Source organism: Ostrea edulis, chromosome 10, assembly GCF_947568905.1.
Source record: "Ostrea edulis chromosome 10, xbOstEdul1.1, whole genome shotgun sequence".
Classification (NCBI taxonomy): Eukaryota; Metazoa; Mollusca; class Bivalvia; order Ostreida; family Ostreidae; genus Ostrea; species Ostrea edulis.
This window is the reverse complement of record NC_079173.1, coordinates 36,349,965-36,374,502: the sequence shown is the minus strand read 5'-3', so window position 1 is coordinate 36,374,502 and position 24,538 is coordinate 36,349,965. Positions and strand designations below refer to the sequence as shown.

The window sequence follows — 24,538 nt, the reverse complement described above, 5'->3', positions numbered from 1 at the left end:
AATCGTAAGATCAATGTCACATTTGCAAGTAATACCCTAGATAAGATACGTACGAGCAACGAAATCACGTGATATAAGTCCATGTATTTAATTACTTCCTGAATGCTTATCATTTACTTAGTTTATGTATCAATCGAATTCGGGTGCTGAAACTACGTATGAGACACTTACTGAGCACATTCACTTATGCCGCAGTGATGAATAATTGTCACACTCCCGCATGTAAACAAGCTGTTTCTCGCCTTACTATTTACAAGAGTTCTCCAAAGGGAAATAACTCGAATACATGTATATCTCAAAACCGGCGTATTTATTCTTCGTAGCCTGCCCCGATTTAAAAATTGATGTCCGCCACACTCAACAATTTTTCAGTTGTCTGGTGGTGCCCAATTTTTATTGGTGGAGGAGAGAACCCAGATACAATGTACCTGGGAAGAAACAACCGACCTTCCGAAAGTAAACTGGGAAACTTTCTCACTTACCGGCCCGAGTGGGATTCGAACCCGCGCCGACAGAGGTGAGAGAGGCAGTGTGATTTTGAGCGCGATGCTCTAACCATTCGGCCACGGAGGCCCCATTCTTTCGAATTAGTTGAGAGATATAAACATCATATGTAGGTGATAATGGAATATTGCTACATAACTATGGGAAAAGAAGTTGGAGAAGCTGAAATCATCCCGTTTGTCGTAAAGTTTAGCTGTTAGTTTATTTTCTCAACTGATTCGCTTAGCGAGAATTGATCTCACTTTGAATGGAAGCAGGACTACTGCCAAATAAGTTGATAGTTACAGGGGTTTGAATGAAAGCAGTTTTGCTTAAAGTCAGCATTTTGCAAATTGTATTGTCGTTATCCATTTTGTGATCTGATTTGTAAAATGTGATGAAATTGAATGAGTGTTTCATACCAATTGTAAAACCATTCCTTACATACTGATTTTGACTACTGATTACTCCGTTTGTCCGATCAATATTTAGGGTTCACTGAACGTGTGAAAGGTCAACATGGAAAACTTACTCCTACTTGTCACCTGATCACACACCTGGTGCTTCCAGGGTTGCAGCTTAAGCTCTACTGTCAATTTTCTCGGGGTTTTTTTTTTTTTTTTTGGTATCCGTAATATTGATCACTTTCCATTTTATGTATTTTTTCATTTTATTTGAGTTGACTGTAATAGATGTTACTCATGGGTGTTAGTGACATCCAACACATCTGCATTTCATTACATAAAAACGCTCAGCAAATAAATGCTTAAAATCCTCCGTTTTAAAATTTTAAAGTATAAACATTTCGTGTATTTTTTCGATTGTGAGAAAGTGTTGCATTTCGTGCATTGCTTGCAATAAATAAAAACTCCATCAAACACTCTAAAGAAAATATATGGATGATCAGTAAACACACTAATCTGGAATATCCAAAGTTGCATAACGTTTTCCTTTCTCCTTTATTTCTTCCTGTAGTAAAATGAATTCAATGACTTATTTCTTCACATAGAACTTAAATCGTACAAGAGAATTTTGTGTTTGGTCGTGATCAAAAGTCGATTTTCTAATATTGAAATGCTCCGTGGTGAATAATCCCATTTTCCAATTTTCAAATGCGTCAAATACGACTTCCTTTGATCGAAAATTGAAATGCTTCCACCTTCAAAATCTGTGATAAAAATATTCTGACTTCTATCGTATGCAATGGATCCTGGGAAATGGTTTATTTTCTTAATAATTTCCCCACGATTGTTAATGACATAAACGCACCGATTGCCACTGTCAGACACAACATATGTGTCATCTGGAAGATAGCATCCAAATATTGGCACAGATGGTAATGCAGTTTTTATATTCTCACTTCTGACACAAATTCTGAATAAAGCGCCGTCTTTCTCGATAAATATTTTCTTTTTTGTTATCCACATTAAATACGGGTTCTGTGGTGAAGATACAACTAAGGTATACACCCCAGTCTCTCTTTTTATCTCCTCAAATGTCTTGTTAAATGCTCTCATACAAAAATCAGCAGATCTGCAAACTATGCCCTTTTCGTATACAGCTATTGACAATGCCTTATTGATGGTCTTCGAATTGATAGTCCCTGTACATAAATTGAGTCGCTTGATCTTGTCATTTTCCTTGTCAACAACTGCTATATTTCCTTCGTCTATCCAGGCAACACTCGAATAGACAGGTTGGAATTTATCGTCGCTTTCATTCAATTCAAAACTATCAAGAAGTCTTAAATTATATTTATGCCGATTTTTACACGTAGATACATTAAGGCTTGGCATACTCAGTGAGAGGGATTTTGAAAGATTGGTCGCACAATTCTTTTGTCTGTGAGTCTCATGATCAGCAATCATTGCATTTTCTTTTCTGTCACCTTCTTCCTGTTCACAATATGTAGAATCTGACTCTTTTCGCAATGTGAATGTATACTGAGGTTCATGCCACTTCATCTGAAAATCAGGGATCTCTACAGCAGGACACACAATTTCTTGTGTGATATCTGCATTGTTCAGCTTTGTAAGCCTTTCGAACATTTCATCAAGAAAAGACAAAACTTCAACATCGTTGCTATTCTTTAGCATTTTGTCTGAAAACATGATCGATTCATTAATGTCTTTGCATGCTTTTGAAGATTTCTCCAACGCATTTTGTAAGCGTTCTCTTCCTGACACCAGTCGTGCTTCGAGCTCTTTTTCCATTCTATTTTGTGTTTCACGAATGCTGCTAATGACCTCTTTGCAAGTCCTCCCAATCTCTCTTTGGACTATAGATTCTCTTTGAGCCAATGTTTCCATACGCATAGTAATGTCTGAATTATTTTGTTCTAAAACTTCCACCCTTTTCATCAGTAGCTTCGTTAATTCTGATATTTTGCTCTCCCTTTCCTTTCTAGCGTCGGGAATGGGTTTGATTTCATGGTTTCTGTGATCGCAGATAACACAATCGCGACAAATGGTTATGTTACACTGAACGCAGTAGTAACGCAATACTTCAGTGCTGTGTCGGGAGCAGTAAATCTTCTGTACAAGCCGTATTTCGTTGTCATATCTGCCTTCCCTGACATCACTCAACAGCACAACGTTATGATTGAATGTTTGGCGAGTAAATGTATGTCGTGAGGTCGTACATTCCTCACATAGATAATCCAAGCATGTTAAGCACTGTGACACAGCTGCGTAGTCTTTCTTCATTAACTTGCAAAATGAACACGGTGTTTTGGATGATGCAGAAGCTTTTGTAATCATTTCAATCATATTTTGCAAACAGAAATTCGTCTTCAAACCTTCCAGACCCCATACGAATGTTTCCCGGCATATGGGACAATGATACGGTCCCTTTGAATAGTTCATGTGAATGAAATTGAGGACACATTCTTTGCAGAAGGAATGCAGACAAGGCAGTGTCTTTGGTTCTGTGTATATTTCATAGCATATTGTGCACGTGAGAAAATCGTCTGTGAGTGTAGTAGAAAGAGGATCCATTTCATTCTACAACGACATTTCATGAATTGAATCAATTGTTATTTTAAAATTGGTTAGTCTGTTTTTAATCATTAAAAAGAGAGATCAAATATGCATGCTTAGAGATAAAAAAAAAAACTGCATAAGAAGAACAAATGATAATTGTCAAGCCCGGAGTATTCTCCCGAACGATTAAATGGGTTCAGTTTATATTGTTATATTACCGACTACTTAGATGACGAGATTACTGATTAGAAATATATGTGTGGAAAAATTGCGGTTACATATACACACCTTTAATTTGAAAGAAGCATAATAAGAATTGATTAAACAACGTTATCTGATAAAATGTTCGATAATCATTACTGCTTCGGCGCGTTCCCTAACTCGAATGAAGACAAAGAGATATTTAATCCATCAATACTTCAAAACTTACTGCATTTGTGTTAAGAAATAATACAGCAGCTTGTTATTTCATGTTTGCACATTAAATATACGCTGTAGTTATGATAAACGTCAGAGACCGGTGCCCATGTTGTGTGTGTGCAAGTTTCTTCTGTGTCTCGTTCACAGAAGAGTCAATCAAAGCGAGAAAACTAAGATATATTGCAACTCAGATTGTGCATGTTTCAATGTAGATTTCAATGTGTAGAGTGTGCTATGGGGTTGGTGATTGTGAAACCTTTCTCTTAAAAGAAATCTGAATTATCAATAAAAAGTATATCGAACATGATTATTTAATAATAAGTGATACATGTGTAGAACTTTGCTCATAATTTACGTGCAAACACATTTAAAATCAATTTTGAAATTGATCAAAGACTGCTGGAGATGTTCTTTGATTATAGCTCCTCGACGAAATACGTCATCAGAATGTGCGTTTTGTTTTAATGCATGAACATTAAATCACAAGTTTAACAATACAAAGCTACAACGCACATCACGATATCAATTTAATACTTTCTAAACGGAGTGAATCAGCATAAATTTAAAACACTTTACACACTTTACTTACCAACTGACCTCATTTGAGTAGGGCATTTGGTCAAACGATTTATTCCGAGAATAAAGTAGAGTAGCTGTCTTGATTTTAAACGTCTAACTGTACATTTCTGCTGTCAGATTATACGGGTGTCTGGTATTTAATATGGGAATCTTATCTTATGAAGTCGTGGCACGTGTCCATCATACTGTTTTATTGATCCGGTTTAAAAATACTGGGTAAACAAAGACTGTTTAAGTCAAGTGTACGTTATCAAAGAGATCGATGTCAAATTAGATCCGTCAACCACAATGGTTACTTTTGGCACCCAGCAAACATTGTGCCCAGTCCTACCCCGCCTTTAGCTAAGTAATCTCTTAACATTATAAAGTCACATGCATCTATAATTTGGTTTTTAAATTAATTGCTATTTTGTGTAACCACATTGATGTCATAATTTTGGCAACAGGAACTGCGTCACAAACCACTTGTGATTCACAATATCGTCAATACAACGGATGGAAAAGTGATTAAATATGGTATCATTAAAACCAGTGTGGTCCCTTGTCTAAGGCTGGTGAAATCCTTACATGAGTGAAATAATTCTCGCGTGAGACCATACAACCTATCATTGGGTCAGATGCTGTCTGACGTGTTTCATACCGATTGTTAGACCGTTCTTGGCATGCTGATTTTGACTACGGATAACTCCGTTTACCTGATCAAGTTATAGGGCTCACGGCGGGTGTGTTCGGTCAACAGGGGATGCTTACTTCTCCTAGACACCTGCGCCCATATTCACAAAATATCTTACGACTAAGATGAAAAAATAATTCTGTCTGATAATCAAATACCGATCCCAAGGTCACAAGTATGTATTCAACTTTTATAAACCATGGATGTACTTTACATATTAATTAAGAAAGTATACAAGAAATGAAAAATAAGGAAATTACCGTGTTTGTAAATTTTGATCTTAGTCGTAAGATATTTTGTGAATAGGTACCCTGATCCCCCCCTCTGGTGTATCCAGGGGTCCCTGTTCGCCCAACTATCTATTTTGTATTGCTTATATGAGTTATGAGATTGATCACTGCCCTATATATCAATCGGGTAAACGGAATAATCCAATTAGTCAAAAAATGTCTGAAAATTGGTATGAAGCACGGCAAACAGCTTCGACCTAATGAGAGGTTGTATTTGTAAATTAGATCGTTATAACGCATACAAACGTTGCGAAATGCTTACTTTAACGAGACTTAAAACTCCCTGTAACATCAAAATATTTCTAAGTAGCCTACCTCGATTCTAAAAAAAACTTACGCAAAACATATTCTTGCGTGTCGAATCAAAACCATATGAAGGTGAATAGAATATTGCTACATGAATATGGAAAGTTGGCGATGGAGAAGCTGGCGTCATCCCGTTTGTTATAAAGGTGTTAGTGTGTTGTTAACAATATATGGAGTGTATTGGAACACCATGATTAACAGCCTGTGTAATCTCAATATTTAATAGTGGCGAGGTATCGAAAGCTGAGTAATGGTCATTTATGCAGAGGTTTTTATACAATCATCTATATGTATCTATCATATGTTTCATATACAGCAATATCTGCATTTTCTATCTCTCATCATGCATGAAATATCCAGAACAAATATACTTATCATGGAGTAATTTCTCTATTACTAAAATTGGTGATATAAAACTCATGCGAACACACAATTCCCCCTTACTAGCCTGCTAAACATCAGAATCCAGTGTGATATAAAACTCATGCGAACACACAATTCCCCCTTACCAGCCTGCTAAACATCAGACTCCAGTGTGGGGACTAACCTTGGCATATAGTGTTTATAAGATCTTCAACGCTATTGATACAAAATCAAAACAAAATTGGTGAATTAGAAGGAGCCAGTAGCCCTTTATCAAAATTATTAATTTAATGTTCTTGGAATTAGGGATTTTAGTAGCAAGGTGGTGTCATATCAAAATGGTCAGTGAATAAATGTGTGCTAGTATTCTCAACTTCTTGATAACTGATCTTCGAATTTGAAATGAATTACCACGCATTGTTACGAGAAGGGGGACGTAAATTGTAAATTGCTGGACTCGCACTCGCGGGCCTTAGAGGCGGGGAAAACTGACAAAAATTTGACAATTTTCAAAATTCGCTTATTTACAAGTGCACATCTGTATGACAAACTAAATGAATACTCATGTCGAGCAGATCGATCTTTAACGAAATTGTCAATTTCATGATCCCAGGATAGGGGTAGGGAATTTGGTACAAGGATGGGGCCAAAATGAATTGGACTTAGTGATTAAATATGTGCTAACAATGGCTCCCTTCCGATATGCCAACTTAACGGAGTTATCTCGAACTGAACCGATAGGTGGCGAATGAATCAGAGTAACTTCCGGGCAGTACACTTAATGCTTAGAGAATGCATCGTCACACTGACAAAGTGGTAGATCTTCGCCAATGATGGAAATATTAGATATAACAATCAACAAAAAAACTTGTTAACATTCTATATTTTAATATAGATGAATTTGTGCAATATTTTAGATGGGGAAAAAGAACTGTTTTGTGCTGTTATGTCACTGTTGATTAAAATGAAAACAAAATCATAAGGCGCGCGGTTTCCAATCAGAGGAACAGTCGTACGAATTTGAATGTTAATGACAATACATGAATTTAATCTCAACATTTTAAAGACCCTTATACTTTTCAGTCCCTACAATTTTTCCATCAAAGAAACAGCAGCCGTGAAATACTCGTCTTCTGAGACATGAATTAAACTTTTCTAATGTTACTCAAGATGTTCTAAATTTATACAGGACCACAGTTTGCATACGAGTGACACCAGTGACATTCACAAAAATGAACATATGAATCCAAAAAAATATTTTTGTACAACAATGCCAGTGCACAAGTTGGAGAAGCAAATGTGAGAGAGACTGTAGTGTGGGATCAAAGTTTCCTTTCATGACATATGTCGATTCGATATATCCATGTGAACTCCAATTAAAAGACACCACAGAGTCGTCCACTTCTGCTTCATACTTAGATCTTTCATGGAAAATAGATATTAACGGCAAACTACAGTAACTCAACTTTATGATAAACCAGATGATTTCACCTTCTCCATCGTCAACTTCCCATCTTTATGTAGCATTATAGCGGTGGCCGAGATATTAGAGCGTTCGCCCCGCATGCGGAAGGCCGGGGTTCTAATCCCGGCCGCGACAAACCTAAGTCGATAAAACAAGTAGTGACAGTTACATCGCCAAACGCTCGGCATCAGGTGTGAATGTCACGGGTCCTCGGAGATGACCTCAAAACCGGATGTCCCGTGTCACAGTAGGTGTGGCACGCTAAAGAACTCTCACTGCTCAATGGCCGTATCTGTCGAGCATAAGCCTAAATTTGAAGCCCTTCACCGGTGTTGGTGACGTCTCCATATGAGTGAAAAATTCTTGAGCGAGACGTTAAGCTAGATACAATCAATCAATCACCTGCATATGGTGTTTATATATCTCGAATGATTCGATACGCAAGAGCTTGTTATGTTTATGATCAGTTTTTAAATTGAGGAAGGCTACTAACAAGTTGATGGTGCAGGAGTTTTAACAGTTTCGTATAAAGTCAGCATTTAACAATTTCTATGGTCGTTATAACGATCTAGTTTGCCAATGCAGCATGGGTCAAATGTTGTCTGACAAATTTCAAACGGAGAGAGAGAACATGTTAGTAGAAGCAAACCAAGGGGTCCACTGACCATAAAGGTCACTTAAGTGTTAGTCAAAGTATCAATAGCCGAAAGGGTTGCGAAATTTATAATAAAGTAGAAAGTACATGTAGATATTGTGACAGGAAGGACCGGGATAACAATATACCCGAACTTTCAGTTCCAGCTGCTAACCTATCAATAATAACCAACGTCTTACAATGGTGTATCAGCATGTGGTTACATTTTGCCACAGAGGTTTGTACCAGTGTTAGAAAGGCTATACACTTTGGTATGTATACTATATCATATTCGATAAAAAAGCACCTGTGATATATTCTAGGGATTACCATTCTTGATTCTAGAAATGCTATGAATGCATAAACATGTACTGTTGTATCAAAATCATAATTATATCTTTTGCGAATTGTTAAAAATGGTCCAGACTAGAACGAAACTGCAGCCATCTTTATTCTATTTTATAATATGGATCACAGATTAATCTCAGTTGATCTTCCATCCGCAGAAAGAGGTCCTCCCTACAGCATCACTCTCCACGTTACCCAAGTTAAAAGCTGCGTGTGTTCTCACGAAGACGTCTTCTCCCTTCTCCACCTGTGCCACAGCAGTGCCGCTCACATTTTCATTGTCCCCATCGTGCACCGCAAGATATACAGCATCATACTCTTGATTGCCAACCACAAGTTGTGCAGAGTGTGATGAGGTTCCATACAGGCGCATAGACCAAGCAAATACGTAGATTCCTGACTCAGGGGCAACGAATATTCCTGATGTTTGGTGGTAACCGTTCCCGATGTTTAGTTGGACAGTATCAAAAATGATCGTCTGATGACCACTTGGTGTGGTTTGTCGCCCACTCAGGTAGACTTGAAAAGCGACAGGTACAGGCAAGGATCCAACAAGTAGTCGTCCTACAAGCAATACAGACAATTAATCTGCGTCATTAAAAAAAATCAACAAACGGTCTCCAATATTTAAAATACTTCAAATCGAATCTTGTGACAACGTTCTATGATTCGTCAAAGTATCATGAATTAAATAATTACTTTTAATGATCATGAAGTTCAAATTTAACATCACTTGGTAATATTCAGTATGCCCGATGATTATGTACATGTTTAAATGTATGCATGTGTTAAACGTAAATGACACGTTTTACCAAAGCACGAGCTTTCACTCAGTGGAGTATATGACATCCTTTTATTTGTAGACAATGTCACATGATATGCGACACATGAATGTCAAATAAAATGATAAAGCTATTATTCGGCTGGTATTATCCCAGGTATGGATATAGAAATTGAAATGATGTCACATTTTATTGTATACCAGTTAAATCAAGTTTTTGACTTACGCATTAGTCCTCGAGCTTTTGTCTGGTCAGTTACATCAGTCGTGTAGTTGTGGGGGATGTTCTTCACTTCGTCATTATATCCACTGACATGCGCTAAAATGTCACTCAGTGTCTTTGGAAAATTGTCTAGTTCGATTTTTTCTCTTTGCACAGTTTCTTGCAAGCCTTGAATAATGTCTTCCATATGGGCCATATGTTGGTTCTGCTTTGATACCGTCACCCACAAAGCGCGATTGGCAGATTCCATTTTGTTAAAACGATCATCATAATCATTGAGTGCTCCTTGCAAACGTGCAACAGATTCACGGAGATATTCTAGCTCGGATGTTACAGGTTTGGAATCCTCTGCTTCCGAAACAGTAAACCAGCCACATAAAAGAATGATCTGTGAGCAGAAAACTAAAGACTTCATGTTGGAAACCATGTTCCAGATAAAGGTGTATGTCGTAATGTATGACTTCTTATCAGACACTGGTCAAGTTATATACGGCTATCATTAATGAAATATCGTATTCAGCATTAGTATACCATAAATGTATGTGAGAAATATGGCTTATGTTCACACCCACAAGAAACGTAATTTATGAAATACATTAATGAAAATAGACATGGATAATAATTGTATTAAATAAGAAATTTTCAGATATATGATATTTTGCGAAATTCTGCAATGTTAGTCCAAAGAATAAAGAAAATTATCAACAAGAGTCTCATAGGTCTTATCGGTCACCTAAATATTAGCTAAAAGTATCACTAGTTCCAGGGGCTATGCTATCTAGAAAAAATTATGTTCTGCATATTTAAGCTAAATTCTAATATTCAAGAAGAGTATAAAATGAAATGTGTTCTTTGAAATAATATCCCTCCGAAATTCCCATTAATAAAGAAAGTATTTACATAATATATGTAACATTAACACGATATGATTAATTTGGACATGCTTCATAGTCAAAACCAATGGGTTGCGAAATTCACAAGTATGGTACATCCTTTTCTGCTTTACCTTAATATGTGTGTAGTAGTTTTTAGCGTATCATAAAGCTTACAGAAGTCTTTCAAACTATAACTATCATAACTTTGGTAGAGACTTTCCCCTCTCTACCTCATTATGTATTTATTTTTTCTTGCAAGTGTGCGATTATAGAGAGGGCAATATTTGAAAATAGTCAATCTTTGGCAGCTTTTTACCCATCCTAAGGTTCCAGGAGTTATGGAATCCCGAAATTAACAATTTATGTCCCACTTGTCGCAAAGATGCTTCATAACAAATTTTTAAAAAAATTAGATGGTAGTTATCAAAAAGTTGAAAATATTCAATTGTTGATCACTGACCATTTTGACCCAACCCTGATACCGAAATCCCAACTTCTTGGATCTAAAATTTATCATTTTGGTTAAAAAATATCTGCTCTTCCTTAATATTCATATCGTTCCAATTTAGTATTCAATAGTACTAGATAAGATACACTTCTGAAACCCATTTTAGAATATGTGCTACCTATTTTTGTAGAAATAGTGAACAAATCTTTGAATGAATGTATATTTCCATCTTCCTTCCAAGAAGCCATTGTACATCCGTTATTAAAGAAAGCAGGATTGGAGCCAGACTCGTTACGGAACTACAGACCTGTCTCAAACCTCTCATTTCTTTCCAAAATTTTGGAAAGAGTGGTATGAGCTCGCATAGGGCACCATATAGATTCAAACAACCTAAATGACGTGGCCCAGTCTGCATATCGTCCTTGTCACTCAACAGAAACAGCTCTTCTAAGGGTACACCATGATATTGTGACAGCATTGGATAAAGGTTCTTGTGTTGCCTTGGTGGTGCTAGATCTTTCAGCAGCTTTTGATGTTATAGACCATCAAATTCTCATTAAGCGACTGGAGGTATCATTTGGTATTACTGGTGCAGTACTTATATGGATCAAATCTTCCTTAACTGGTCGTAGTCAGAAAGTGGTTGTAGGAACTGCAAAGTCTAAGGACTTTCTGCTTCCATATGGAGTGCCCCAAGGGTCAGTTCTGGGACCAAGACTTTATGCAATGTTTTGCAAAATCGATTGGTGAAATCTGCCGCAGACATCATATCATGTATCATTGCTATGCTGACGATAACCAGGCATACTTAGTTTTTAGACCTACAGATACATGGAATACTATCTCATGGCGGCTACAGGAATGCTTTGCAGATATAAAATCTTGGATGAACGTCAACCTGCTGAAATTAAACGAAGAAAAAACTGAATTTATAGTGTTTACTTCGAAACATTCAAACGTTTCACCATCTTTTCAACTGTCTTTTGGAAATACCATTATTTCCAACTCGGACTGTGTTCGAAACCTTGGTGTTTTTTTCGACAGTGTAGTTTCTTTTAAAAATCATATTAGTTCCATCTCTCGTTCTTGTTATTATCATCTACGGAATATTGCACGGATTCGTTCTTTCATCAATGATGACGCCTGCAAGACTCTTGTATGTTCTCTTGTGTTATTACGCTTAGACTATGGAAATGCACTATTTAAAGGGCTACCCCAAACAGATCTGAGCAGGCTACAGACAATCCAAAACTCAGCAGCTCGACTTGTTGCCCGGGTCAGGAAACATGACCATATATCACCGGTGCTTGTGTCCTTGCACTGGCTTCCGGTTGATTCCCGTGTTGAATACAAGATTTTACTACACACATACAAGGCACTAAACGGATTGGCACCGGCCTATATCAGCGACCTCATCACTGTGTACGAACCAAAACGATCTCTGCGTTCATGCAATGCACGATTGCTAGAAAAACCCCGCGTTCGTACAAAGACCTATGGAGATCGAAGGTTTGATGTAACAGCTGCCACACTATAGAACAGTTTACCGATAGACATCCGTTCATGTGTCACTGTCAGAAGTTTTAAGACAAATTTTAAGACAAACCTTAAAACATATATTTTTATGAAATCTTATAAACATATTTTGTAATATTTTCTTTTTTAAAGTAAAGGCTGGTTTGTCGCATGGACTCGTAATGTTTAAACTGTTTTATTTTATTTGGATGTTATATTTTATGCTCTGATTAATCTTATCATGTTTTACATTTTAAATTGTTAAAGCGCTTAGAGTAATTACAAATTATACACAATATCTCAAGTTTGACTCTGTCCTAGCGCCAGTGAATCAGAAAATTTACAATTTTGGGAGAGGCCTTTCTGCTCTACATCATGATGCATTTAACGTAGTTCCACACTCGTGTGACGTCATAGGATTTTGCAAAGTCAATAATTTAATGATAGGAACATAAATTTTGTTGGAATCTTTTTCAATAGTTATTGTAAAAAATCTTGTTAGCCATAAAATATTTCAAAATTCTTAGTTATATTTAAATAGTCAATTATATGTGTCAAAATATTGAATCCAAGGACAATAACTCTGTTTTCATTCAATTATTTATCAAGTCCATAATGCGATATATTTCCTTTATTTTTGACAAACATTTTACCAAGGTGATAAGGAATCATTATCTGTGTTTTTTCATGAAATTACATACAATTTTAATCCCGAGTGATTTAAATAGCTCAGCTGTATGGTGCCAGACTTCAGTTTTTGATGGGGGTATACATAATCTGGAAGCTATAGATTTGAAATTATTAAGGAAAGGTATGGATTTTCCCCCATGAATAACTATAACAGATGTAACTCTACTAATATAAACAGAAAAAATGATATGTAAACCATGCTATAAGGAAAATGCGTCCACATTTGTTTGTTTTTTAACATTTTGGGGAATAACGCTAATTCAATAATTTTGCACATATTTTTCTAAAACTTGATGAACATATTGAAAATGACATGTGTTTTAGTTATTGACATGTTTCCCGATAAATAAATGCAATTCAAAAAATATTTTGTTGTTTTTATATTAAAATAACAACAAATAACTGTTTCCAATGAATTTCATAAAAATCTACATCGGGGTATATGACTTTAGTGGTGTATGTAATGAAAATTAATATGGAAACCCTTAACTGTTTTGCCTTTTTTCATTACTCTGAATGTTAATTTATTGATTCCAAACAAAAAAATGCTACCTAAACCCCAAAAATCCAGGACTAAGGACCCACCTTAATATTATTACAAATATGCTGTTGAAGATGAGAAGAGTTTTGAAACTTTGTTTTGCTTCGCCCCATAAGGCCTGGGCAGTGCAGAAGTCCTAAAATTTACACTTTATGTTCCCCTTGTCCCCAAAGTGCCCCATACTAAATTTTAAAAGAATTGGAATCATAGTTATCAAAAAAAAGTCAAAATTTATCAGTTGTCAACGGACTTCGCATGCTGACCGATTGCAATAGGACACCTGAGCTTACGCAGGTGACCTAAAAAGCCTTGGGGAATCCCAAATCCATGATATAAACATAGCATGAAAAGTAAAGATAAAGGACAGAGATAATTGTAGTAGATCAATTTCATCAATAAAAAGTGAATGAGATATCTAAGAGTAACCCATCTCACAGATCCTATCAATGATACAAAATTAAGAGTAAGGCAAACACGGACCCATGGACACACCAGATGTGATATCATATGTCTAGGAGGTGTTAGCATATCCTATTGACTGGTCTCACCCGGCTTAAGCCCTATATTTTGATCAGGTAAACGGAGTAAATCTGCAGTCAAAATTAGTATGTAAAGAAAGTCATGTAACAATTGGTATGAAACACTTCTGACAGCATTCGACCTAATGAAAAGTTGTATTTGTAAATCAGATTGTTGAAACCTCTATAACATCAACTTTCTTGTCAGTAGCCTGTTTCGAAATATTGATCATACGCAGAACGTGCTCTAACGTATCAGATCAGTTGATATATATAAACCACAAGCAGGTGATAGTGGAGTATTACCACATACATGTATATGTGGGAAGTCGAAGGTTGAGAAGCTGAATTCATCTCGCTTGTCATAAAGTTCATCTAGTTATTTCTTTGGAAATGAGAGGTACGAAATATGTCTCCTCATTTTACTAGGAATTCATAAGTTTGGGGAAATAACATTTATTTAGATTTATAAGTTCAGTGAATTGTAAAATTTATACTACAGCTCGGTTGTCATACAAATCGTTGTCATGGCAATATGTAGACGATTTAGAGACTGTCCTATCCTGAAAACCTTCCTTTAAATAAATTTCAGGGACTGGGACACTAGAGTGGCTGGTAGAGATTAGCGTGGGTGTTGAAAAGGTAGGGGTTACAATGGAACAGTGTTATCTCGATATTGCAAACTCGCAGTGTTTGAAAGCCATCTAAAAATACCGAAATCAGTAGCAAAATGTCATTTATATGTACAAAATACATTGATTTTTTATTATGTTTACTTTCTTTTGAAAAAAGGAAGACAATGTTGTATAAGGATCACGAAGCAACTCACAAGTTACTCTTCATTTGACCAAATCAACGTAGAATTAGATTGATTGTTTTGCTGTTTTCTGCCACACTCAACAATTTTGCAATTATCTGGTGGCACCCAGTTTTTATTGATGGAAGAGAGAACCCAGATACAATGTACCTGCGAAGAGACCACCGACCTTCCGAAAGTAAACTGGGAAACTTTCTCATTTACATGTACCGGCGCGAGCGGGATTCGAACCCGCGCCGACTAGAGGTGCGATGCTCTAACCACTCGGTCACGGAGGCCCAACAGAATTAGAATTATAACATCATATACATCACATTACGTCATCGTTGATGGTGAGTTATTCCTCCTAACAATATTGAGCGCATGCATGAACAAACTTTACATTGAAACCATAAACTTTTCTTTCCAGATCAAGTATGTAATAAAGCAAGAGGACTGCAAATGGTACATAATACGCCCGTGAAAATGCTTAGATAGGGTGTTTTTCTTATGTCATAATTTGTAGAACATTGCTTCAGGTAGTATCAGCCATCATCACGCTTTGACAGACTTTCTTTGAATTGTATGAGCAAAGGGTTTTAACTTAAACCTGTTATGAGGTTGATCTCTGTTCGCTATCTTCACCTTTCCAAAGGTAAATATAGACAAACCAAGGTACATAGACATGCAAACCAAGAGTTTGTGTTAAATATTTCCCCAACTTTGTCCAAGTTTAACAACCTGTAAATATTTAAAACATCTAAGTAAATACAAAAGAATCGAGAATCAAAATCCTTGCATTATACACATATTCAAGTTATCTACAAAGATCCTAGCTTCCCAACTGTGACATCTCCATAGAGTGAAAAATTCTCGAGAGAAACGTTAAGCAAGATACAATCAATCAATCAATCTAAATTCTGAGAGGAGTTCAAAGGACAAACCGTGTCTTTTATTTGATATAATATTTCCTCAAAACGGACTAAATCCAACAACCTGTTATTTTCTCAAAAACTGAAGAAAATCAAATTCCTTGCCATATGCACATCTTCCATACCCACACAAATACTCTGCAAAATAAGCATGTCATCACTTGAAAACTGTTGAAAGAAAAACAGAAAAATCATGTACTCTCTATGTAATAATTCCTGAAAGCTAATAAAGTTCAACAATTTCAAAACTTGAAGAAAATCAAACTCCTTTCTACATGCACATCTTCAATACCTATATCAACACTCTGCAAAATAAGGAGGTTCTCACTCGAAAACTATGGGAGGAGTTCAGCGTACAGATCACGTGCTCTCTAAAATATAATACCAACTTTCGTCAAAACAGACTAAATTCAACAATCTATAATTTTCAGAAAAACTGAAGAAAGTCAAAATACTTGTCACATGCACACTTTCAATATTCATACAAACACTCTGTAAAACAAGATAGTCCTCACTTGAAAATTGTGGGAGAAGTTAAACAGACATACTATGTACCCTCCATATAAAAACAATGTTCAAATAAAGGGGCAAAAAACTCCTGTAAGAGAGGTCAAGATGGATCAAAATTGCAATATGATTTAGAATGATCGACAAGGAAGATAAATCGCAAGTTTCAGCTTGTTATGAGACACAGAAATGAAATTAGAAACAGAAAACCCCGAACAGACGTAGAGAAGGACGGACGCACGTACCCACATCGCTGTATCATTATACGTCCCGTCTAAAGACGGGCGTATAAAATTTGTTCACACCTGCTGTTTGTGTTTTCTGATTGTAAAATGATCAAAAAATAAAACATTTAAAGTAGATTTTGAAAATTATAGAGAAAATGCGTCCAGTGCTACACACCCCAAGTGGCTGTATGTACCACAAAATTTTCAGCTTCTCAAACAATCAAATGGAAATTTCATTAACGCCTTGTAAAAAAAAACTCTTACTAGCTAACAAATCAGCTATTAAAGACAATTTGATGAATAAAATATATAAATTTATTTTTGAGATTTTATCTCTCTCGTTACAAAATATATGTAGATTTTTCTTTGGTATCGTTGTGTCTGAAATATAGAAAAGAAATACATGTTTTGAGGAAATAAATTTGAAACGATACTGACAACGAAACAAGAACAAAAACTACGTGTTAAGATATTAGTTTCAATTTCTATATCATTAAGTATATCATAATTATAATAAAGATATAAATTCATCTTGTATCTTGAGAGTGTTTGGTAAAAGTGTAAATCTTGAATACCTACTTGGCAGTATGCTCAAAGTCCGCTGCACTCATCTTCCACTGAAATTAATGTATATGATTCAACATCATGGTACATTGTAAGTAAAGAAGGCAAAATCATATCAACTTTAACTGCATCAATTATTTGCTGCTCGTAGACATCTGAAAGGTATATTACTTACAGCACTGACATTCAATTATGTAATCTGAGCCAGATATTAGATAAGGATTTTCTAGTTGAGTTATTTTGTATGCAAGGTGAAGATAACGAACAGTGATCAATCACATAACTCCTACAAACAATACAAAATAGATAGTTGGGCAAACACGGACACCTGGACACACCAGAGGTGGGATCAGGTGCCTAGGAGGAGTAAGCATCCCCCGTTGACCGGTCACTCCCGCCGTGAGCCCCATATCCTGATCAGGTAAACGGAGTTATATATCGGAGTTATATATCGTCTATAAACCCTTTTCGTCGGTAAGAAAAATATATTTACATGTATTTAATTTTCAAATGGTAACGCCTTTCATTCGGCAGCTGTCACGGTGTAGGATCTTTCCTGATACACTGAAAGGTTTGCTCAGAGAACTATTAATCACTTTCACCCCTGGATAAATTTAAACATCCATCAGTTTGGGGCATTTAGTGGACACCCAGATAAGCTGTAGTCAGTGAGTTGTTTTAAACAACAGGTGTGATTGGGTCATTTAATGAACAGACACTTTTAGCAATGTGCTAACACCCAGATCAAAGAAGAAATATACATATGTATATTGTTGAAAAGTACATTCAATTCTAACTAAGAGTAAAATTGACATTTATATGTCTGTCATGACCGCTGTCCATTCGTCCGTCCGTGTGTCCATTCGAGGTAATGTTTTCCAGACTTTTTCCGTAAAAAGATATGTACAGCGTTGAAATTTGGAAACAAAATCTCCCTCAAGAAGTGTAAGAGTGTGTTTGTATTTCAACTGAATTGGTGCACCGTGACCTACTTTAGGGGTAAAAGTTTATCAAACAATTTTCTTTACGGATACAGATATTGCCCTGAAATTTAATCACAAGCTTCCTCTCAGTGGAATGCAATTTCAGTTTGCATTTCAGCTGGATTGGTGCACCGTGATATACTTTAGTGCTAAACTTTTGTTAAATAGTTTCCTGGACTTTCTCCCATTATGGATACAGATATTGCATTGGAATTTTGTCATAACTGTCCGACGGGCATATGATCTACCGTTTGCGGTTCTCTTTTTATTCAAATATTCTTATTCAGAAATAGTCATTAGATGGAAAAGAGCAATGCATGTTTAAGAAATCAATATACCTCCGTATGGCATATTAGAAGGGTCAATATATCATTTAGAATATCTGCATTGATAGTAAAATGAGTGGGTTATCCACTAGTCAGGGGTAACCATAATTAGTGTGATGTCAAGATACCAAACACACATATCCACATTGCCAGTTATTCAAGTCTTGACCTTTGATCCAAAAACCGATGGGGGCTGTCTACTCTTTAAGGGGACACCTCAGAGTACCAAGTTTAAAGTCTATCAAGGAGACGGTTCTCAAGATGTTTGAGTGGACAATATCTTTATGTCCAGTTTTACCATTAACCTTGTGACCCGAAACGCAATAAGTGTCATTTATCCTCCACAGGTAAATACTCTACCAAGTTTGATAAATGTCAAGCAAATAGGTCTTTAGATATTGGGCGGACAATATCTTATTTCCAGAGACGTTTGACCTTGTGACCTCAAACGTAATAGAGGATATCTACTCTCTATGTAGAACCAGTGAACTAATTTAAGTTGAATGTCTGTAAAGCAAGGGGTTCTCAAGAAATTGAGCAGGAAATAACTTACTGTGTTCAGTTTGACCTTTGACTTTGTGACCTCAAAATCAACATCTACCTCTTAGAAGCCAGTGTACAAGTTGTATTTCTGTCAAGCAAATAGTTCTCAATATGTAGGGTCCCTAATATATTACTATGTCCAGATTGACCTTTTAAATTTTCCTTGTGACCTGTAGATTGATTGGGAACCTCTACTGTCTAAGGGCAACCATTGTGTCAGGTTTGGTAACTTTAACGTAAAGAATTCTTTTGATATTGAGCGGACAAGACATCTTCTACATACTGACAGACTGACCGACATGCACAAAACAACATGACCCTTCTTTTTTCAAAGAAGATATAAATATGGTTTAGAAAAATTCAAATGAAATTGCAATTACATCAATATGATTTTGCAATATAATAAATCGAATTAATCATGTACTTCCATTTACTTGAAAATTTTGCAATTAATTACACTCAATGGCAATTATATATTAACTACCCACTTTAGTGACAATCTGTGGAAACTTACTATTGAGATATATTCAATCCATATCCTACTGAGTCCTTTCGTTCAGCGAGGGCATTCATCATCTCCAACTCGCCCAAAATGTTTCGGACTATCCTGCTGAACAAAAGAAATAATGCTGTGAACATATTTTAATGTCTGAATATATTATCCTCATAATGAAGCTGATTATTAACATTACATAATCAAAGATTGTGGAATTTGTCGGTTCTGTCTGCAAAATGGTAAATGTCCGACAAAGGTTCAGCATAGCTGGTCTTCACGCTTAACAAACGTATTGATATATTTCTTCTAAGATTGAATACTTTGTCGATCACTTGTAAAATGGAAACATCATTTGTTTTTGTTAAAGATAGATATCTCCCCAGTTCCTCAAATTGAAATTGCTCTAAATGACACCAAAAGCCTTCCCGCTTAATGTACACCCTATTTCGCATATGCCCAGGGGTCCGTGTTAGCTTTACTTATAATTTTGTATTCTTTGTAGGAGTTGTTTGTTATCTCCACCTTTTCATGGTGACCTCAACATCAGTGAAAACTATTTAAGTGTAAAGAACAATACCTCACGCAATAGATTTGCTGTTACGATAATGAGACTAATAATGGCTCATAATTCATATCTTGAATGTATGGGGAATTCCTTAATTCTAAAGGGATGAAGGAAATAAAGACTATTCCATACAATCCATTAAGTAATGGACTTGCTTAACGGTTTGTTCGGATCTTCAAACGATTTTTGAAATAGCGCAAGAACGATTCTGGAAGTGTAAAGAAGAAACTGGGAAATATCTATGTTAGTGTACTGTAATGTACAGTTAGAACTACTAATGAGATACAAGTAAAGCTGATGATGGGGGGAGAGCTGAGGATTAAAATGAATATACTGAGACCAAATGCGTCACGGAGCAAGGAAATGTGTGCACACCGCAACACATATGAGTAAAAAAAATTGCATGGGCAGTCGGTGATCATCAGAGATGGTCGGAGCCAGGGTAAATAGATACCAGGGACTATTGCCTAACACAGTCGAAAGGACATACTAATCATATTGTAAACTCGCAAATCCCGACAATTTTGCCGAATGTCGAAAAGCCCTTAGTGTCGAGCAATGCTACTGCATCTTATACAATGAAATACAATGTAAGACAAATTGACACAAAATATGTATTTGCTTATCACTACATTTTATTTGTAGTTGTACCTTTTATGTGTACTGGATCTTGCTTCAATGTCTAATGGAAGCTGGATTGTGTTGGACAAGAACATGCATAGTATCAAGGTAACGGCAATGCAGGGTGTCATTCTGCAAACATGGAAACCTAAAAGGGATATACCAACATGTACATTCAAATCCAGGAATAACATGAAAATATCAAGAATGCACCATTAATTGAAGCCATTATCTCCTATTTTATCAAACGTATATGTAAGCAAATGCAGGGATGCAAGGCGTTTAAAGTTCCGACTTATCGATAATGTGCGTGTACCATTTTTGCAACATTTAGTACATACATCAACATGAATGAATTACACAGCTGTGAATTTCATTGGTAGAACGTTGCACGAACTGTTTGAAAAATGTGCGTCATTGCAGCAACTGAACATGTCTACAAATTCTTTTATAGAGGTGAGAGAGACAAGATGCCCTTTTTGCATAATATTACTTCAATAAATTTGCAGATTAATTTCGTGAAAAGCAGAAAATGCACACAGAGAAACATCAATGAAATAATCGATACACATCGCGGTAGGTTTACTGTATTTAGAATTAACAGACGTGTACGTGCAATAATCAAGGCTAACTCTGTTGGTGGTAGTGCTAAGCTATAAGGTATTATTATAGCAATACTTTCAGTGATTTAGGTAAGACGTCAAGTGCAGTAGTTTCGGAGATACGGCTGGATACACTTCAAAACACTGCACCATACTAGTCGTCTGTCAAAATTCGCCGTTGTATCCTCGGGTAAGTGTTAAGGTAACTAATTTAACATCAACATGAACACTACTCAGAAGTCCATGCCACTCTCGTTGATGGCCTATCATTGTCCTTGTTGCGAGATTCATTTCTGGACATCTGGCTGATAGCAGGGAAACAACCAGAATTTGTCTGGCAATGTATTAATTCAGATATAAGACGATTTGCTCACTCCTATGATGTGTGCCGGAGAAGAGTATAAAAAGATAAAGTTAGCAAAGTCCCTGTAGACAAGATGTCATTGATAAATCAGCCATTCAAGAGGGTAGCTGTAGATATTACAGTCGCCCATTACATCCTCTAACAGGCAAAGGTCATTTTTTCACATTAACAACTTTATGCCATGAGATATCAAGAGGCGATTTCATTGTCATGTATTTAGACGGAGAGTGGAACCAAGGTCTTACTCCAAATGTTCTCCCGTATTGACATCCCGCAGGAGATATTCCCTGGTAAGGTAGCCAATCCATATCAAATCTAATGATGGACGTTAGTAGATTCATTTCGATAACGTAACTACACCCTTCCATCTAGTGTGCAACGGCCTAGTTGAACGCCTTAATATTACATTAAAGCAAATGTTCAAAAGAACGTTACGGAATGACGGGAAGATTGGGTCAAGAATTCACCCTCCATCATTTTTCCTAACGTGTGATGCCACTGGAAAGTTTGGGGTTTTCTGTCTTTCGAGAACACATGGGAATCCTGAAAGAACTTTGAACACACGATATAAAGGATCAGGAGGTTTAATTTACATAGCAGTCCGTGTTTGATCTCAACCACTGACGGGAGTCAATCTATGAGTACATCAGAATCTTCTTGAAAAAGCGTCAAGCACAGACAAGACAGATTTTGGTAAGAAAGCTAGAGTTCTCAATATGAAGCCAGGTGAGAGGGCATTAGTATTTTTTTCCAACAGAAAGTAATGAGCTTATACAATGGAAGGGTCCATACAAAATTAAGGGAAAAAGTGGTAAATATTCATGTTGGATGTTAACGGAATTGCACAGGCTTATCATGAAAATTTGTTTCAGAAGAATGTAGATCGTGTGGAGACAGGGGTAAAATTTGTCTTGTCTATTTTAATCTCAGAACAAATTGACAATTCAGAATCTAATGATTCCCAGGAAGGATATGGTGAGGCACATGTAAGCAGCAGAGTTACAAGGATGTAGATGTGGACCACGATCTTGATGATGTAGAAATATAAATCATGAAAGGACTTTTGAGGAGCTTCAGGTGATATTTTCACTGAGTAGCCAGGACATACTCATGATTCAACACGAGACAATCCTGTACGAGTACGTCCAAGATATATCCCATTTCCAATGGTAGAAACCGTTGAAGTGGTAAATAAAATGTTAGAAATGTGTGTTATAAAGATGTCAGACAGTTTATATTCCTCACCAATAGTCTCGGTTGCTAAAACGAACAACACATTTAGATTTTGTGTTGATTTTAGGAATCTTAATAGCATCACCGTGTTGGACACAGAGCTACGAGTATTTGCGAAATCGTCAGATCACAAGTTATCTTGGTTAGATATGTCAAAAAGGTATTGGCAAGTACAGATTATACAATCACCCCGTCCTCTCACAGCTTTTCAAATTCCTTTAAAATCTCTTTCAGTTTTCTAAGATGTCATTTTCCCATGTTTTTCTCTCTTTAGCTGATCTGGCGGCCGTTTCACTAACCGATCGTAGATCGTAAACGTAGATTTAAATGTGAACGTAGCACGTACGACCGTTTCACTAAAAGATTTACGATCAGTATTGATCGTAACCCTACGAGTGGTCTAGGGTTATCGTAAGTGCTCCTACATGCACGTAAATGAGCAATATGGCCGCCATGCTGGCCCCGTCTGAGATCATTTTGTGGTAGTATTTACCTGATCGAGTTTGTTTATGCTTTGTAGGAAGAAAACAATCACAATGACTTGCAGTCTGCTTTTGCACAAAAATATTGAACAGTCCGAGCCCGAATCTTAAATCAATTAGAGTTGTCCTTCTTTGTTACGCACAACCACAGAAATGTCAGTCTCGCAGGGGTCAAATCCGTTTTGGGCCCGGGCTCTGTGATACTTAAAATATAGTAAATTCATTGTAACACAGAGTTCGGGTCCAAAACGGGCCTAGCCCCTGTGACCAGTCTGCTGAAATAAATGTAAAGGCAATGCAAGAATTCATATTTTAAAAAGTGAGGGGGGGGGGGGTCAATATATCAAACTTTGCATGTAATAGTATCGAGAACAGTTGTTAGAAAAGTAATAGGAGAGGGGGGGGGGGGGTATAGCTACATATGCCTGCATCACCGTTAGATTACATGACTGTATATTTAACATTAGGCAGGATACAAGACATTAATATTCTCATGTTCAGAAATTAAGTTTCTTTAGTAACAGTAGATTTAATGATCCGAGACGTTGCGATTCGACGTACTCAGCTTTTTTTTTTTTCTTGTCAGATCAATACCTTTGATGCAACTGACTAACTGCATAATACATACACATTTTAAGGAAAATATGATAATAAAATGACTTGGTGATGGGAGAGGGGTTAAAATCCCAATTTTGCAAGTGGATCGTTTCTGTAGTTTTATGAAGGTCGTTAGAAATTAAACATACAAACTAGACCTATATGTATACACATACAAGGGAAGGGTCATTATCGAACCCTTGGGGTTCCGACCTCTTTTTATAAAGTGCACACCCGTGGGGATCCGGGTTAGAATAGGTCCTCAGTACCTCTTGCTTGTCGTAGGAGGCGACTAAATGGGGCGGTCCTTCGGATGAACTGCAAACACTGAGGTCCCGTGTCACAGCAGGTGTGGCACGATAAAGATCCATCCCTGCTCAATGGCCTTAAGCGCCGAGTATAGGCCTAAATTTTGCAGCCCTTCACCGGCAATGGTGATGTCTCCATATTAGTGAAAATTTACGAGAGGGAAGTTAAACAATATAAAAATCAATCATCATAAAGTGCAATATCAATAATAATTTTTAATAAATGATTTGGATTATACGTCATCACGTAAAGACGAAA

The 24,538-nt window shown here is 36.6% G+C and overlaps 2 protein-coding genes across 2 annotated transcripts; both read right to left on the bottom strand.

The window, feature by feature from the left end:
• Positions 1-1,079: 1,079 nt before the first annotated feature.
• LOC125665942 (tripartite motif-containing protein 2-like) lies at positions 1,080-4,605 on the bottom strand. Its single transcript, XM_048898970.2, has 2 exons — positions 4,474-4,605; positions 1,080-3,485 (listed from the first exon to the last, which is right to left on the bottom strand). Exon 2 carries the CDS (start codon positions 3,477-3,479, stop codon positions 1,485-1,487), a length of 1,995 nt encoding a protein of 664 aa, XP_048754927.1. The 5' UTR covers positions 3,480-3,485; positions 4,474-4,605; the 3' UTR covers positions 1,080-1,484.
• A 4,022-nt stretch (positions 4,606-8,627) lies between these two features.
• LOC125665954 (uncharacterized) lies at positions 8,628-10,047 on the bottom strand. The gene is made up of 2 exons (XM_048898990.2): positions 9,550-10,047; positions 8,628-9,106 (listed from the first exon to the last, which is right to left on the bottom strand). The coding sequence occupies exons 1-2, from the start codon at positions 9,971-9,973 to the stop codon at positions 8,679-8,681; spliced, it is 852 nt and encodes a 283-aa protein (XP_048754947.1). The 5' UTR covers positions 9,974-10,047; the 3' UTR covers positions 8,628-8,678.
• Positions 10,048-24,538: the final 14,491 nt, after the last annotated feature.

Bases quoted from the DNA above. Each gene is read 5' to 3' on its own strand.
- LOC125665942 (XM_048898970.2), bottom strand. From the start codon at position 3,479: ATGGATCCTCTTTCTACTACACTCACAGACGATTTTCTCACGTGCACA.
- LOC125665954 (XM_048898990.2), bottom strand. From the start codon at position 9,973: ATGGTTTCCAACATGAAGTCTTTAGTTTTCTGCTCACAGATCATTCTT. The intron at 9,107-9,549 runs GTAAGTCAAAAA...TATTGCTTGTAG, and splicing joins AAAAGCTCGAGGACTAATGC to GACGACTACTTGTTGGATCC.